This window comes from Solea senegalensis, linkage group LG6 (genome assembly GCF_019176455.1).
Source record: "Solea senegalensis isolate Sse05_10M linkage group LG6, IFAPA_SoseM_1, whole genome shotgun sequence".
Lineage (NCBI taxonomy): Eukaryota > Metazoa > Chordata > Actinopteri > Pleuronectiformes > Soleidae > Solea > Solea senegalensis.
Genome location: NC_058026.1, coordinates 22612488 through 22629458, shown reverse-complemented (window position 1 = coordinate 22629458; position 16971 = coordinate 22612488). Strand labels below are relative to the sequence as shown.

General features: G+C 39.5%; 1 protein-coding gene across 1 annotated transcript; it reads right to left on the bottom strand.

The window, feature by feature from the left end:
* Positions 1-746: 746 nt before the first annotated feature.
* On the bottom strand, positions 747-14277 carry LOC122771331 (microsomal triglyceride transfer protein). The gene is made up of 18 exons (XM_044028852.1): positions 13779-14277; positions 12288-12472; positions 11989-12132; positions 10104-10211; positions 9592-9708; positions 9353-9492; positions 8610-8760; positions 7743-7900; positions 7459-7627; positions 6213-6320; positions 5682-5894; positions 5390-5601; positions 5186-5283; positions 4927-5048; positions 4604-4831; positions 4151-4275; positions 1869-2039; positions 747-1775 (listed from the first exon to the last, which is right to left on the bottom strand). Exons 1-18 carry the CDS (start codon positions 13837-13839, stop codon positions 1628-1630), a joined length of 2658 nt encoding a protein of 885 aa, XP_043884787.1. The 5' UTR covers positions 13840-14277; the 3' UTR covers positions 747-1627.
* Between the last annotated feature and the right edge of the window lie 2694 nt (positions 14278-16971).

The following is a 16971-nucleotide window of genomic DNA, read 5'->3' as shown; positions in this document are numbered from 1 at the left end:
ATCTCAACCTAATTTAAAGGAAATAACTATCACTGGTTTTCTGTCAACACAACTAACAGTTCACCTATTTTAGCAGCTGCATGAATCCAACGGTGTTTAAAGTAATGTTATTATGAAAAGGATAATTTGCTGATTTTTATGAGAACATTTTAAACAAAATTGTAACCATAAAATGTATCCACACAATTTCACCACAAGCCATCTAATAAGTAGATATTACAGTCTGGAACAAGTGGTGGACCAGCAATAGAAATAGCATCCAGTGAGCCAGTACAGCAGCTCCATTGTTTGTAATGCCACATGTAGACATAACAGTATTATGTTGGGTGCAGTATGGCTGCTTCTACATTAGATAAATGCCATAATTCAGTATAAGTAATTACTCAAATAACTTGAAAAACAATTGCGATGTTCCCATTGTTGGAAAGGAGTGTCAGTGTGGTGGATTTTGTGTCATCTATGTCGTTGCACATTGTAAATACCCCTATATGAGAAACTATGGTGCCTTCAGGTAACATAAAAACACGAAAAACCTCCACCCCCCCAGATCCAGTCTATGATTTGTTCATTCTAGGCTGATGTTCAAAAATCTTAACCCCCTACATCTTACACTGGATCTAAAATAAGCACTTGGTGTAAGATGAGCACTCTCTGATCAACCAAAGGGCAGGACATTATACACAGCACTTGTATGGTCTAAGCAGCTCTGCTTAAGACAATGGCATGAAAAAGTGTTGCAGGAAACCTTGAAAGGGAGAGAAGTTATATTTCACTATTAACTGCATTAGTCACACGTTTGTTCTCGAGTGTTTCCAGTGCATATTTATTGACTATCATTTCCAAATTCTAATACACTGATCCCTGAATATGGAAACACAAGTTCAGCAATTACAGCAATGTACAAAAAATATGTTCAAGTGTTGATGGATTCACTTTGATAGACAGTCAACTGACAAATAACCACATGACCTGACCCCAGATTAATTGATGGATGAGTGGATGGATTAATGGATGGATACAGTGACACAAAACATTCAATTGCTCCTTCACAGCAAAAAAGGATGTTGATTGAATGGAGCATTTCTGTTCATAGGTAAACTAATCCAGATTTTCCCTCAATCCTAGTCCTGGTGACCCACTGCCCTGCATGTTTTAGATGTTTCACCTGATTCAAATACATGGGTCGTGATCAGGCTTCTGCAGTGCTCGCTGATGAGCTGATCATTTGAATCAGGTGTGTTCTAGCCAGGGGCGGTGGGTCACCAGGACCAGGTTTGAGAAACCCTGAGTTAATCCATTATCCCCTGTGTGATATTTACATGTGGTGTACGCCTGTACTGTAACTGCACTGGGCTAAATTACTTTAGATTAGATTACTCTGCTGAGTATTACACATCAAGTAAAACATACATCCTGTATGTGCCTGTCATAAATACATTTGAAAAGAAATCCTTAAAAAGGCAATGAGAATTCCAGATTTCTGAGAAAATGTCAAATTAAAATTACTTAAATACTCACAGGAATGTAAACAAAAAAAAAATAAACATTCACCAGTGTTCTGTCTTCAGCTGCCATGTGACAGCTTTCTGGATGTGTTCAACTCCCCCCTGAACAGTTCATGGCCTCTCTACCAGCTGGAGTCAAAAACCTTCTTGCACATGTTTGAGTTCTCCTGGTGAAGAGGGAATTCAGAGCCAGAGACCTGCGTCTTCTTGCTCTTACGCTGTACAACATTCTTCCCCGATGACAGGCTTTCATATTTGCTCAAGTGTTCACTGAAAGGAGAATATTAAAAAACAACAAATGAGGTTTTTTTGTTTAGGTTGATTCAATAAGAAAAAGTACTATGAATTAATTTTTTGTAGTACCTGTAGGGGAACGTAGTTTTGTCCATCTGCATGCAAACCAAGAAGGGATAATCAGAGAACTGGACAGTGGTGACGAAATCCAGGCCGACTTCTGTTTCAAAGCTGACCTCCACACCTGCTCGCATGAAGTCCATGTCCACAGTAACGTTGCCAGTGACCACCAGTGCTCCTCTGTAAGCACAAACAAGTGACAATGAAGTAAAAACATCAGGCAAAACTGTGAACTCTGAGCTGTTTTTCTTGAAAAAACAAAAAAAAAGATAGACTTTGACTATGGAGACAGTCGTCTGAATACAGTACAATACAAAAACTGTAAATATAAAATAGATGTAGTGAAAAGTGAAGCCTTAGAAGGAGCAGTTAACCACGAGGGGGCAAATTCAATGGTCGCAAAAAGAACCCTGAATCTGAATCTATGAGCCAATTCCCACTTGATTTATGATGCCAGTAAACATTTTCCTGAGGATTCAAAGATCTAAATCACTAGTTTCTGCTCTTCTTCAACATAAAACGATGTCAATTGTGTAAACAATGTTCCCAATAGATGATAAAGCATGAGACATACAGTAAGTGACTCCAGTGTGACTGGCATAACTGGTCAAACAATATGTGACACCTGAGACGTTCTGTCAAATGTTTTATTCATTTATTTATTCATTTATAGTCTAAAGCAGGGGGGATCTGGCCAGTCAAGTGAAATGATATCACATCATCTGATATTGCAATAACAAAACGAAAGTGCTGATATGGGGCAATATATAACTCAAAGTAAAAATGTATTCATTATGTAAAATGAATCTTTGCATCAATAACTCATTATAACTTGATATTAAGTGGTAGGCCCCAGGAAATCGACTGGAGGACCGCATGTGACCCATGGGCCGCAGGTTTGGCACCTCAGGTCTATGGTATAAAATCACTAAGTGGTCCAGAAGTTGTTTTATTTTGTTAAGGACACTTACCTAACTGACACTGTCCTCACAGGTAGTATATTAAAATCACAAAACCATAATTTAATTATAATTATATCACTTTCATTAGTCTAATTTGCCTTTTAAGAGTCAGTTCCTGTTCACAAGACACAGCAGTATGAAGACACTGGTTAGGACACAGGTCCTATTCTTCAGAGACAATAGATAGATACCAGGTGAAAGCTACTTTATTTTGGTTATTCAGAATAAGGCAAATCCTTTAAACTAAAACTACAGAGCAGTCTTTAACTCTCTGTCAAACCAGTCTGTAATGCATTTGCACCAGTGGCTCAGTGGCACAGTAAATCTCTAATACTAATACGCCCTGTAACTTTGATCATGGAGAATTGCCTCAGCAGAGATGCCAGTGTGGTTTGTTCTGTTTCTATAGTTAGTCTGCCGGTCTATTATCAGAGTGAAGGAGGTACAACTATGCTGATCCATTCACCTGCCTCTGCCACTCCCCCCTGCACACGCAGGTCAAATCATCCTCAAGCCCAAATACAAACAGTGAGCAAGAAAATAGAAATATGAGAGTTCTTTCTTGCATTTTTATTTCCTGTAAAGCTGCTCAAAAAAGATGAACCCCTGTAGGTTCCTATAAATCCTCACTTTGCAAGAACTTTGGGATATAGATCTATTAATGATGTGTCACCTATGCAAGGGTAATTATGTGGCAATAGGGCTGTAAACAAAAAGACTTTCTTTCTTTGTACATTCCCAATTGTTCCCAATTCCCTAACATGTTAAAATTGCAGAAATCGGACCAAGCAAGATGAACGATGTTTTTAAATGCGTGTCTCTGCATACGCTGCCCTGTCGTGCAAAGGAAAATCGCACCACGTGTTAATGTTTAAAACCCCTTGCTTGTTTTCGCACTAGATGCTGTAAGTGCCACTGACACTGGTGTGATGATGTGCTCCACTTTCAGCAGCCAGAGCTGTTTATTAACTGCAACATTTTAAAATAGAGAAGGAGACAGCGCTGATGTCATATCCACAAAAGTCTACAAATGAGACAGGTGTGAGGCACAATATTGGAGCCCGGCCAGTGAGCTGCTGGAACTATTGAATCAGACGATGTTTCTATAGCTCACATGGATCCACCATCAACACAAATCTATTTGCAGCTGTGACAAAGGTTGTTTTCTAGGAATTGTCTATCACAATGGCCTTTACCCTGTGTTAGATTATTTTGTACATACTGTGCTTGACAATGAGAGATAGTTTATCATTCCTCTGGAGCTCTTGACTTTGTGACCCAAATACACAGCATGTACATGTATGTTAAAGGTTTGTCCCTGGACTCTACCTGTTGTTGACGCTGGTCTTGGACTCTCTGTACCACAGACTGACCTCCATGCCTCCGGAGATATCAATGGCTAACCCGCCTTGAAACTCTGCATTTGCCCTCAGACCGGACTGCAGCTGGATGACCTGCAAGACCAAAGAGGGGGAGAAAAAACTGAATGGTGCCAATCACTATTTTTTTATCCCTCATGTTCCTGTTCCATGTTCCTGAAAATACAATGTTACTCCAATTTGAGTCACGTTTACGAAACAATGTGCAGCAGATTATATATACATGTACATACGAGTGCTTCTGATATTTTATATGAATATTGCAGATCAAGTGAATCCCAGGAGGGTTTATTGGCAGAAATTGAACAAGCTACTGATAATAATGTACATGGGGAAGGTCAGATTTGATTTCTGACCATAAAAACAAACAAAAAAACTGTGTCACACATTCGTAACTTCTTACCTCAGAGTGATCGGTCAGCAGGATGAGGCCCTTCACTACATTTATGGGCTCCCCACTCATGGAGAACATTTTGGACATGAGGTCACTGTAACCCCTGAAGAAGGTGACAGGCCTCAGCTGCACGTTGAACAGCAGAGCCGACATCCCGGCAAACGACTCCAGTTCTTCCTCGCCCTCGTCGGCAGTTGCAGCAATCAGTGACTCCATGCCCTGAGCCTCGATCGCCACCTAGCAGGAAAGAGGAACATCCAACTGATGTTTTCTGGGATTTCTGACATTTGCACTACCTGGAAAAATTCAGAGTTCTTATATAATCAAAATACCTGTAGTCCATGCAGTACTGCTCCTTTACTAGCACCATAAATATTCATGTTGCTTCTCCTCAGGATGCCGGAGCCTGAATACAGGATGTCCAAACTGTACGTGGAGGTGACATCAGCAGATTCTGCACAGAATGGATGTGTCTGTTTATTCATGTGCTGAAGTTTAAGTATCCGTTTTTTTTACATATTTTTTTCAGATTGTTAATAATAAATTGAAGGTACACATTCTTTTTTTGGAGATTAATGGTCGATTACTTACGAGCCATGAATCCTGAGTATGCAGATGATGACCCGACTTTTGCAAAACGGTCGTAGTTGTGGGAAACCATGTCCTTCATAGCTTGGCGGATGACTTTGCTGAAAAGTGCAGGAAAAAAGTTACTACATGGCCCAAGGTTTGCAGCGCAGTTGTCAGACATTGACTTAGACTCTGTGTTGAATGTCCCATGTGTCCTCAACACACCTGGCAGGCATCTCAAAGCGCAGGATGTCCTGGATCTTTGACATCATGTACTTGTTCATTTCATGGGGCAGGTTTCCAATGGACAGAAGCAGATTCTTGACCTCGGTGTACGAGGGGTTGCTACTGAGGATGACGTCGGCAGCAGCCACTCTCACGCTCTTTTCGTAGATCCGTCGGTTCTGGTGGTAAACTCTGTTCACGGTCTGTTTGACCTGAGACGACAAAGAAGTACATCGCTTTCAGTTTTTCTGTGACGTGCTAATAAATTGGCATATTATTAACGTGAACACACCTCGTCTGTCATGAGTTTGACGTCATATCTCTGCAGGGACGTGAGGGCGATGGTGCTGTAAGCTCCAACCTCTGACTCGGCATATTTGGTGAGAATGGGAATGGCCTCGGGGAGCAGTGAGTTTTTCAGAGCCAGAAGGTACATCTGGACCTCGGACTCAACCTGTGTGCTGTCAGGGCCTTCCAAAATCATCTTCTTCACCTTCACCACTGTCTGAGAGGTCAACAGAGAACACAATCTGTTTTGATCCATTACTGTGAAACAACTCAATATTCAACTTAAAACTCCCTATTTTGTAGTGGCACTATGTTGGATTTCCACCTTTAAATAATGTCTCCAAGATTATTTTGATGATGCTGTAATAGAGGCTACTTGGTCTGAAGACATTAGACGTTCTGCTTCAGAGTTCACCGGTATCATTCTACTGTGACAATACCAGTTACCAACTGCAGGGGCCCCCAAGACCAAATCCTACATAGTGTTACTTTAACATTTCAAATCCATTTATATTTATCTTCTTAGAGGTTTTACCGGCAGGTTGCAGCCTCCTTTCTGACACAGTTTGTGGACCAGGGCTCCCATAATGATCACCACAGTCTCCCTGATGTCATTGCTGCCAATCTTTCCCTTAGAAATGCCCTGAAAAGAAAACAATTCTGATTAAAACTTGTATAAATATATTGCTGCATGCTGGAATATATAACTTTAATGTTCAGAGTTTATCATTGAAAGACATTGGCAGAAGTAGATAATAGTTGTGTTATGACACCAGGGCCGTGCCTTCCCTTTTCCAGTGTGTGTGTGTGTGTGTGTGAGAGTGTGATGGGTTGCAGGTGTGCATGTTTAAAGGTGTGTGAGTGTCTCGGGGATCCTGGGAGCTGATTGGTCCTGAACAGAAGGTTCCAGTAAAAAAGGCCTGATCCCTTGAACTTCTTACAGAAAAATGCTCAGCAGACATTTTGTGCTTGTTGCATGCTGAATGATGTTCCCTTATGACTTGGTTTTGTTGATTTATTCTTGGGACTTAATATTCCACAATTCTATAACCAAATCAAAACACTACTGTGCACAATAATTTGTATTTAAAAAGGAGAAACTGAACTATTCCCTTGAATTGTAACATGATGTGTTTGTATTTTTCTTTTTTGTACACTTAGAGATGTTTAAAGGGTTAAGAGGGATGATACCTGATATTTGGTTTAGACATCCTTGTCTATCATTTATTCATATTGTACATGTTGCCACACAGAAGAAGGATATACTGTATATACTTTGGGCAAAAGTGGATTTCATCTGGATGGCTGTAGGCATCCAATTAATCCTGCTAATGATGTAGAATTATTTGTATTCATGTATACATCTCTGTGCTAATAAAGATGAAATTAAATTTAATAAAAAGCAGCACATATTGTATGGAGAATTTGTGATATTTGATATATGATATTTGTTCATTAAGGATTATCAGGAGAACGACATCCACTATTTATGTGTAACCACATCTTTTCATTTAATGTGCCACTAACTACACTGCAGCACTCCTACGTGGTTTAATGCAGTGGACCCACTGTGCTGCATGTTTTAGTTTCCTGATTCAACTGAACGGGTCGTTGTCAGGCTTTTGCAGAGCTTGAAGACGAGCTGGCCGTTTACATCAGGTGTGTTGGAGCAGGGCAACATCTAACATGCAGGGTGGCGGGTCCCTGAGGACCAGGATCAAGAAGCACTGGGGTGCAAAGAAATAGGAAAAGATGTGAGTTCTGTCGTGTATGACTCTCACCAGCAGAGCCTGTAGCATTTGCTCATTGGGGTGTGAAGCAAAGCCACACGCGTACAGGAACCTCTCCTGCAGGACAAAACCTGTGGCATCCGTGAAGTTAAGGAATTCGAGCATAGCATCCAGAGATGCCGTGGTCTGGGAGGAGGTCACAGCATCCACCGCCTGAGGTCTGGTCGCAGCAGGAAGAAACAAAAGAGAGTGGGTTAATTCTCTTGAATGCTGATATTTTAAACATGCACTCATTGAAAAGAGCAGGGAGTAAATAAGAGGTGGAGCTTGTTTACAGAGAGGTCTTGCTGGCACTCTTCAGCACTTTGAGGATCTCGTCCTTGGACGCCTTCCTAATGCTCTGGATGAGGGCCAGGAAGCTGCGAGGAGCCGTGGCTTTGGACAGGCTCGCTGGCTCCAGCTGCTTCTTCTCAGTCTGCCAATGATCAAAAAGCTAATAGGAAAAACGCAGAGGACGGAGGGGGGTTAGAGGACAGATCGTCTTCAGTCAATAACTGCTGTGCAAAAATACACCCCATTTGTTTATGACCAGTACTATTCAAGATTTGTTTTGGAGTAAAGTGGGAATCAGCTCAGTAAGTTGCGCTGATAAACAAGTGCATTAAATTTTAAAACAGTGTGCATAAATATCGATGCAACTTCATAAAAGTAATAAAATAATTCTTATTATCCTGAAGTTTAGCAATCATTTATTAATAATAGTATTAATATACTATGCCTGTAATGTAAAACAGGCATAGTATAATCAACAATTATAGTACAGTTAAAAATGATGACATGGAAGTGATAAGTGATAATAAACCTGATGTTACAAAGTGATAACAGAATAACCATACTATTATATAAAACAAGGGAAATAACAATGAGAACAAAATCAGTCAGAGGAAATGAAAAAAGGGGGGAAATTCTTCTTTGTTTCTCTCATTTCTTTCATTTTCTTAACCATCATTATCCATGATATGAGCCTTCACTGAGAATTATGTGAATTATGGTGATATTTTTAAAGTAAGTCTGACTAGTGAAGAAACACTAGTGGTGAGAACCAATTTCTAATTGAGCCAACTTTACTTGAGGGGGTAAAATGATACCTGTAACCTGGCAACAATGTTTGTTTATGAGTATAATGATGAACGTAAACTCACTGATGGACAACCCTTGCACTGGTTTTTGGCCGTCTGAGCCACAATACCAACAGCTGCCAGTTTGCCGTCAATTGACTTGACAACCTCGGAGACATCTTTCCCAGCAGCCTCCAGCGGTCCAGCTCCCGAGCCTGTCTTTGTGAGGGTTTGCCTGATAGAAGAGGACATTTTTGGATTAAATGTGCTAATACACCTAAAGTACATAAAAGGGATACTTGAGCGAAAGTGCAAGTATGTTACCAGAAAATGGCTTTGGTAGATGTTGAAGTCACTTTTTATAATATTACTGAAGTAAAAGTCTTAAAGTATATGACATTTACTGTACTCAAGTATCAAAAGCAATTTTTAAAAAAGTGAGGTGTAAGGATTGAGCCATGGTAGCTCAGTGGCTGGGTGAGTTGTCTTTCAACTCGAAGGTTGTGGATTCAATTCCTGTCTTGGCTCGTCTGTGTGTGTCCTTGAGTAAGACACATAACCCATGTTGCAGGGTGTGAATGAATCAAGACTAGAAAAGCATGATATAAATACAGACCATAATACCAACTCTTCTTCTTCTGATTTTATTTGGTAGTAAAGAGTAACAAAGAGAGTTAGAGGAAATGTAGGGGAGTAAAAACTATAAATAAATAAAGAAAGAACAAATATGTGAATGTTATACTTAAGTACAGTAACAAAGCATTTTTACTTTGTTACATTACAACACTGTTTATATAAGACATATATAAGACATTTTGTTCATTTACCTGGACACGACTTTAGCTGCAACAGAGCTGCGAACGCCAACAGCCAGTGAGTGAAATTCTTCAGCCACGACTGAGCGGATGAAACCGTCCTCAAGTGTGAACACCGTAACAGACCTGGATTTCCTGTTCACACCCAAGATCTGAGGGAAGGACACGCACAGTGGGATGTTATGTTTGAGACAGTGACGTTCATATTGTAGCGTGGTGGTGTAGGTGTGTGTGTGTGTGTGCTGACTGACCTGATTGTGCGTGGTGAATCCAGTCTCGGCAGTCTTACACAGCTCCAAGTTCTTGGCCCTTGTCACTTGACCTTTTTCTGCCTTGTAGTCGACGATGCACCTTCCAGACACGTCATTCTGTTCAAAGACATGAGTCAAAACGTTATAGCTGCCTTAGAAAATGTAAACAAAGAAAGAGGAATATTACACATTTGAAGGACGATTGGGAGACATTGATTAAATACACAAAATAAAGCATCCTCTACCTGCAATCAGTATTGTAAATATATGTAAATACCACATTACAACACGATTGAAACCTTTTATTGTGTTTGTTATTGGGTGAATAATTTTATTTTATTTTACAGAATTTCAAAATAAAAGTGTGTTAATATGGAACAATGCATATTAGGAGGTGGTGCTACATGAAATGGATTGGAGGGCCACATATGGTTTGTGTTTGTGGCAAGTTTGAGTCCTGTGGTATAATAAGTACTTCGAAATAAACAAAGGAGAAACATGATGCCTTTTACCTCGATAACCTTCCCCGTGTTGAGCTGCAGTTGCAGTAAACTGGCCAGTCCTCGTTTCATGTTTTTGATGGGTGCAGGTTCGGCCCAGTAGGAATAAAATGCTTTCGTCTACAGCAGACGTGTGGAAGGAAATGTTGAATGTTAAACTGGATTTCATGTTTCAAGACAATGCATGGACAGATGTCACAGGCACTGTGGATGATGTAGCCGCTGAGTGAGTTGCAGCACGCCTACCTACGTGCTGCAACTCACAAGGGCTTCCAGGGTGTCACTTTTCCCCTCACACACTTGTGTACAGATACATGACATCAGAGACTATTTACAGTACTTTACACATGAAAATGACATATATTCTTTGAAGTGCGGATCAAAAACAAAACAAAAATACTTTGGTATTAGCACATGGAAAGAATGAAGCGCAGCTACAATTAGAATGTAGCTAATCTTGGATATTGGAGGCAGATGCTGAATCTAAAACATGTATAATAATACTTTATACAAACAAATGTTGTTTTTTATTGTTGTTGCCATTAAAAACTTCTTTAACATACCTTTGACTGTGCTTACTGGCACATATTGGACACATGGAACAGTATTGATGCATGACAATTTAAATGGCTCATCCTACTGTATAAGATATATGTCCATTAACTCATCAGCACACATCAATGCACATGTTTTAAATTTGTCATAGTCTATTTAATAACAGATCCAAAGTTGAGCAGTGACGTTTTCCCTTTGCTTCAATAATGACTCTGTGTCCCGGCCTTGAGTGAAGAAAGCAGCCCATTACATCATCCTTCACTTTCTCCCAGTCTCAAACAGAATGTCATTTATTTGTGGCGCTTCACCACAACATGAGATGGGACCACCATAAATAGAGCGTCCACCAACGCCACTCTGTGTATTTGTCCCGCCACAGCCGGCCATTAATATAAATAAACCAAACAACACTGATCTCTCCCTCACGTGTCGCTCACACTGCACCCACACTCTCAGTCAACATTCAATTAAAAGTTCAACTTAAGCCACTTTTTGATGTTGATTTCAGCTTTTATATCAAAAATTATAAAAGATTCTGATTCTAAAGTGAACCAACATGTGATCAAAAACATAAAGCAGTGTTTTCCAAAAATCTGAATTAGATTTCCTCATGTACATGTGATCATATACTGTGATGAAAGACAGATAATGAGGTTTTGACTCAAACATCTCACGACTATAACATGAGTCATATCCATCAACCCAAAGTCAAATCAAATCTTTCACTGATGAATTCATTCATCAGTTCACCCTCTGAACCTGCTGACCTTTGCACACACACACACACACGTGTGTGTCGGGGTTTTCCCTGCCAGCGTCATCACTGCAGTACAACTGTCAACTAATTAGTTCCATGACAAAGACGAAAGAAATGAAGGGACCAAAGTCTGATTTTCCAAAGGATATCATATGATGTTCATGCATCAATACTGTTCCTACCATGTCAACATTTATCAAAATATAATCCGTTGTATATATATAATCATATAATCTGTTATGTTTAACATTGTAAGTCGCTTTGGTTAAAAGCGTCTGCCAAATGACATGTAATGTAATGTAACAGCAATGACACTTTTTTGTGTCCGATGCCAATACTGATATCACAAACTTGATATACCAATATTAGTCCGATACAGTCATTTTAAACCATTTAAGGAGCTGTAAACAGCACATTTGTGCTATTTCATAGGAGACACAATTCTATCAGACCGGCACCAATTCCCATCCCCACTTAAAAGACACACATCTGCACTGATAACACCAGCATAAAGATGCCATTTTTGAAATGCCAACTTTTTTTCAACTTAATATTAAAATAATGATGGAGAAAATATAACCTTACCTTTCCATTTCTAAGATGCACCAAGAAAGGTTTTGTCAGAGCAGCAAGATTTCTCTTCCCCAACACGCCCTCAGACGTCGATCCATGGAGGACGTTCTTCTTCGCCTCCCGATGGGCCACAGGCTCGATCCTCACATTTGAGATCTAATTCAACACAGACCGACGCATTCATTTCAACAGAAGCCTGCAGGCCTTTGAACACACCACCAGCTGCTCCGTGGAAACTGGAGCACGGAGATTTAACTGTGGATTATCCTTTATTAAAAGTATATTAATTGGGAATCACTGGAGTGACATACCGCCAACTGTATCAGCTGGTCATCCTTGCTGCTCGGGTCTCTCCACACCAGGTGGATGTCAACATCACTTGAAATCCTGTAGCCAGCACTGCCCTCTTTTGACCCCTTGGCCTTGTTCAGCAGCACCTCTGTGCTGTAGCTGAATTTGTACAGCTGGTTGTTGTTTAGCCGGAGTCCAGCAGCACCTGAAGAAACAAAGCAGGTACAGTAAATAAACATGACTGGTGCTGGAGGAAGACACAGTGAGCTGCTGCTCTTATCACACCATGGAGTGTGGAGATAAACTGCAACAGATATATTGTTTAAAGTGAGTATACGGAACCAAAATGCTCATTTTAATAGGTAATTATTTACAGCCAAAGCTGTGATAGTATAGTAGAGTATTTTTTGTCAGCATATCCTTATACATGTATATGAATTAAAACTCCACATTTGTTGGCGTTGCTCTTAAGACTCTACTTTTTCATTCATCGTCATTTAAGTGAGGGCTTGAGTCTCCTATGTCAAAGTCTTCATCTCCATTGTGAGACGCTTCTCAAAGCCACACGTTCCACTGTGACATCATTAATCACCAGTCAGTGTCATTATGGCAGAACTCAACCTCGCAGCCCTGAAAGCCTATGACAATTTAAACTGTTTTATCATGAAAATCATACAAATATAAACCACGATGAGCCGAGGCTGCTTTCCATTCATAAAAAAAAACCACATGACACAAACACACACAGCAAATTATTTAAATCAAGGGCCTAAAATTCAAATGATCTAGTCTGGTCAGTAGAGGACCAGTCAAGAGACGGTTAATATTCTTTTTCCATCGATATTTCACAGAATTTCAAAATAAAAACATTTGCGTTTATATTGTATGATATATAGTTTACAATAAAATGTATTCATGATGCTAAATACTATTCATTTTACAGAAATAACTCTATTACTGGTTGCATGAAATCAGAGTTTGAGACCTGTGGTTTAAATTAAACGATATTTACTGTGGGACAAACAACCTCTGACTTTTTAAGCTTCCCAGACACAGTTTTGTCAGTGATATTAAAAGCTCTTTTCAGGATTATTCAGGGTTATACTGCGGTGACAGAAACACTGGGTGTGTTCTGAGAATGAGAAGATAAAGAAAAAAATCTCCTCTGTCCATTAATGACATGACAGGCTTTCTGTTAGATAAGACATTAGGCCATGAGGAAAGACAATGTGACGTGTCACTATTTGATTTCATCACCACTCACTGAGGGGCGTGGAGCTGAATTCAATAAATAAAACATACGTGAATTAATCAAAGAATGACAGCAAAACAACAAGCCACGTTTACCTTTTAGTTTCACTATTAATATTAATATACTGACTTTAGTCCCCTTGCATTTTTGGATGGATATGAAGTAGATGCTTCTCAAGCTTCACCAGGATCAGGATCCTCTTGCCTCCACACATCCCACACAAAAAGAAACAGACACATGATGTCATCCACTCACTCACCTTTGGCAGAAGCTGAGACAGAAGAGGCTGCACAAAGCAAGAACACAACAAGAGTGAGCATGGTGTGTGTCCTCTCTCTGCAGCCAGATGGATCAAAACCGGCACAAGGACAGAGTCAGTGGCTGAAGACGCAAAAAGAAAAGGAAAGGAACGGCAAAGCAAGACCAAGCAGCTCCTATTAGGTTTTATCAGAGAGGAGGGCAGACTCCAAACTCCACGCTCAAGTACTAAGTACGAGATAAACAGCCAATCATTAACCTGAGCAGCACAGATCTGACTGGAGCCTCTGCTGTTATTGGCAGATGTGCAGCCAGATGCCCAGCTCCTGTATTTCACACAGAGCCTGCCCAATGTGATTGATTGATTGATTGATTGAGTGACTAATCAGTGTAATGAGATTATCTGATTCAAATCAATTAATCAGGCTCAACACTAGTGAGACTTGGCGTCTGGATTTCTGCTTTCAAGTAAAACAAATACAAGCAATAGACAAACAATAGATTTCTGATCAAGAGAATTATAGTAAAAAAAGAACAACATACATTTACCAAGTAAACGTGGCAGAGAGACGTCCTCATGTTTTAAACCTTTCACCTAATTTCTTCTCAGGATAAACAGCCAGTACTTTGTCATCATCTGTGGAGGAAATGGGCTGTCTCTCTATGTGTGTGTGTGTGTGTGTGTGAAACCAGCCCTCAGCTCAAATTACAGCATTTAAGGAGGAGCAGATTTAAAGCCACGTGCAGCAGAAGCTGAAATATGTTTCACAACATGGAAATTTGACTATTTCTCATAAAGTTACAGTGGTTTAAGGCACAAACACAAAAGTTGCAGCTGTGTCAAGATGCAGCTAATCAACGTGTGTGTGTGTGTGTGTGTGTGGGTGGGTGGGTGGATGTGGATTTGATTAAAGGCCCCTATCACATGAAATGACCTTTTAATGTGCTAATGTGCTTAAATAATGCCACCACCGTTAATCATTTCTCATCAGTGACAACTTCCTCACACTTACTCAAACTCTCTGTAACATGATACCAGTGATAAAATAGACATTTCACAAACATTTCTTTAAATAAACAAAATCACAACTCAGCGTTTCGAAGAAGTAAGATACTACTAACTTTATTTTCTATATGATGTTTTTGAAGATGTGTGTACGTACATTTATTTAATTTAATTTCTTCACTACAGTTGTTATATTTACTCCTTTTGTTGCAATAAAATGAAGGTTTGCGGTAGTTCTTTCTAATTTTTTATCCCCTGAGACTCTATTTCCTCTCCCTTATTTGAGTCTGATTTAATCTGGTCCACCTTTATGTGACATTTCTTAGTCCTTCGACCACAATAGTCATTTTTGTTTGAATTTTAATCTGTAAAGTAAGTCAGGAAAAAACACACATATACTGTTCAATCATCTCCAGAAGTACATTTTACAGTACTTATTATAACACTTGTAACACATGTACATAATTGCATTTTATCACTGAACCTTTGAAGGACAACACAATTCAGAAAAACATAATATTGTTCATTTGTGTGAGCAGCCAGTGGGTGTCAGTGTTTATCTGCTAATATTGACCTCTTCCTCTCCACAGGAAGTTAAATGTCAAGACAAAATGAACACAGAGTGAAACAACATCAGATCTGATGTGTCTTTACAATCCCCGTCCAACTCACACAAACATCAACTCCGCTCTTCTTATCTGACGTCTCCCTCACGTCTCCTCCAGCAGTGAGAGGACGCTGATCTGTCAGGGGTAGATAAGAGTTCTGATGTCACTGTCCTGCTTCTTTTGGACACATTTCTGTCATGGCCAGAGACACAGTGAGGAGTGAACACTGAGAATATCTCTGAAATTACAAATGAATCAAAATATAACATGATATAAAATGACAGGGCTACAGTACAATTATTTAATGATTCAGATACACAAACATACTGGGTAGTACAGGGGCAGCGATATGCTTAAGGGGTTTTTTCGTGGACAATGTGCAAATATAATCTCAGTATTACTGTAAGAACTATGCCTGGAGAGCTCAAAGTGTCAGTGTACTGCCCTGTCTCTATCTCACAGGATTAACATTTTTGTCAGTTATCCTTTCATAGTTAATCTAACCTTCAAAGTTCCTTCTGCTCCATATTTCCCTCCAGTCTCTCGTGCTATTGTCTTGCCGCTAGTTTGCACCGCGACGTTGGCTTTACAAGTGTCAACAGATGAAAAATATCCTGGATCCAGATCGTCAACAAGATGACCACAAAAAAATCGAATCATTTCATCCTTTGGCAGTAATCTTCATCCCCAGAAAATGTCATTAAGACCTCACAAATGTCATTATATATTAGTTTATTTGTAAGGGACAACACAAAAAAACACTGTAACAAGTTCAAATGAACACATCTTATATGCACTGCATATAAAATGTCCATAATCCACATATCCATATATGTGGACATGATGTTTTCATTTCCGTTGGTAAGGCAAATAAAAAAAAAGATCTATTCTGCACATAAAGAGACAAATGAGTTCAAAAACATAACTTCCTAGCAGTAAATAGAAAAGTATGAGTCGGGTGACACCATATCATCAAAATAATGTATAAAATAAGGAAACATAACTAACTAAAGTGCATTCTCTGAAGATGAATGAATGAGTGTGAGAGGAAGATTAATTATATCAGTGTTGTTCTCTGTGAGGCCTGGAAATAACACTGAGGCATGTGGTCAAAGGTCAGATCAGAGGTTTGTAATCAGCTCTTGATAACACAGCAAACATACACACTTATCAGTGCTGGACATCTTCTTTACATGACAGATTATCTGTAATCTGTGTGTGCATGTGTGTGTTCTTGTACCTCTTTAGGAATTTTTGTCATAAATATATACATATTGACCTTGTCAAGACCAGTAGTCCTCATGGAGACCTAAACCTGGTCCAAATGAGGCAGGACCTCAACTGGTTAAATTTCGAGCTAAGATTTGAATAGTGGTTAGGTTTAGTCATTAACTGGTTATGGTAATGGTTAGGGTTTTATTTCAAATGGAACAGTGCATACATAGTAATGAACATATAAATGTAAATGTGCTAGATTAGTCCCTGCCAACTTTACATAGTGTTTTGATATGATGTGAAAAATATCCAGTCTTATATAAAGTACTTTAAAGGGTAAAAAGTATGTTGGTATGTTACCAGAA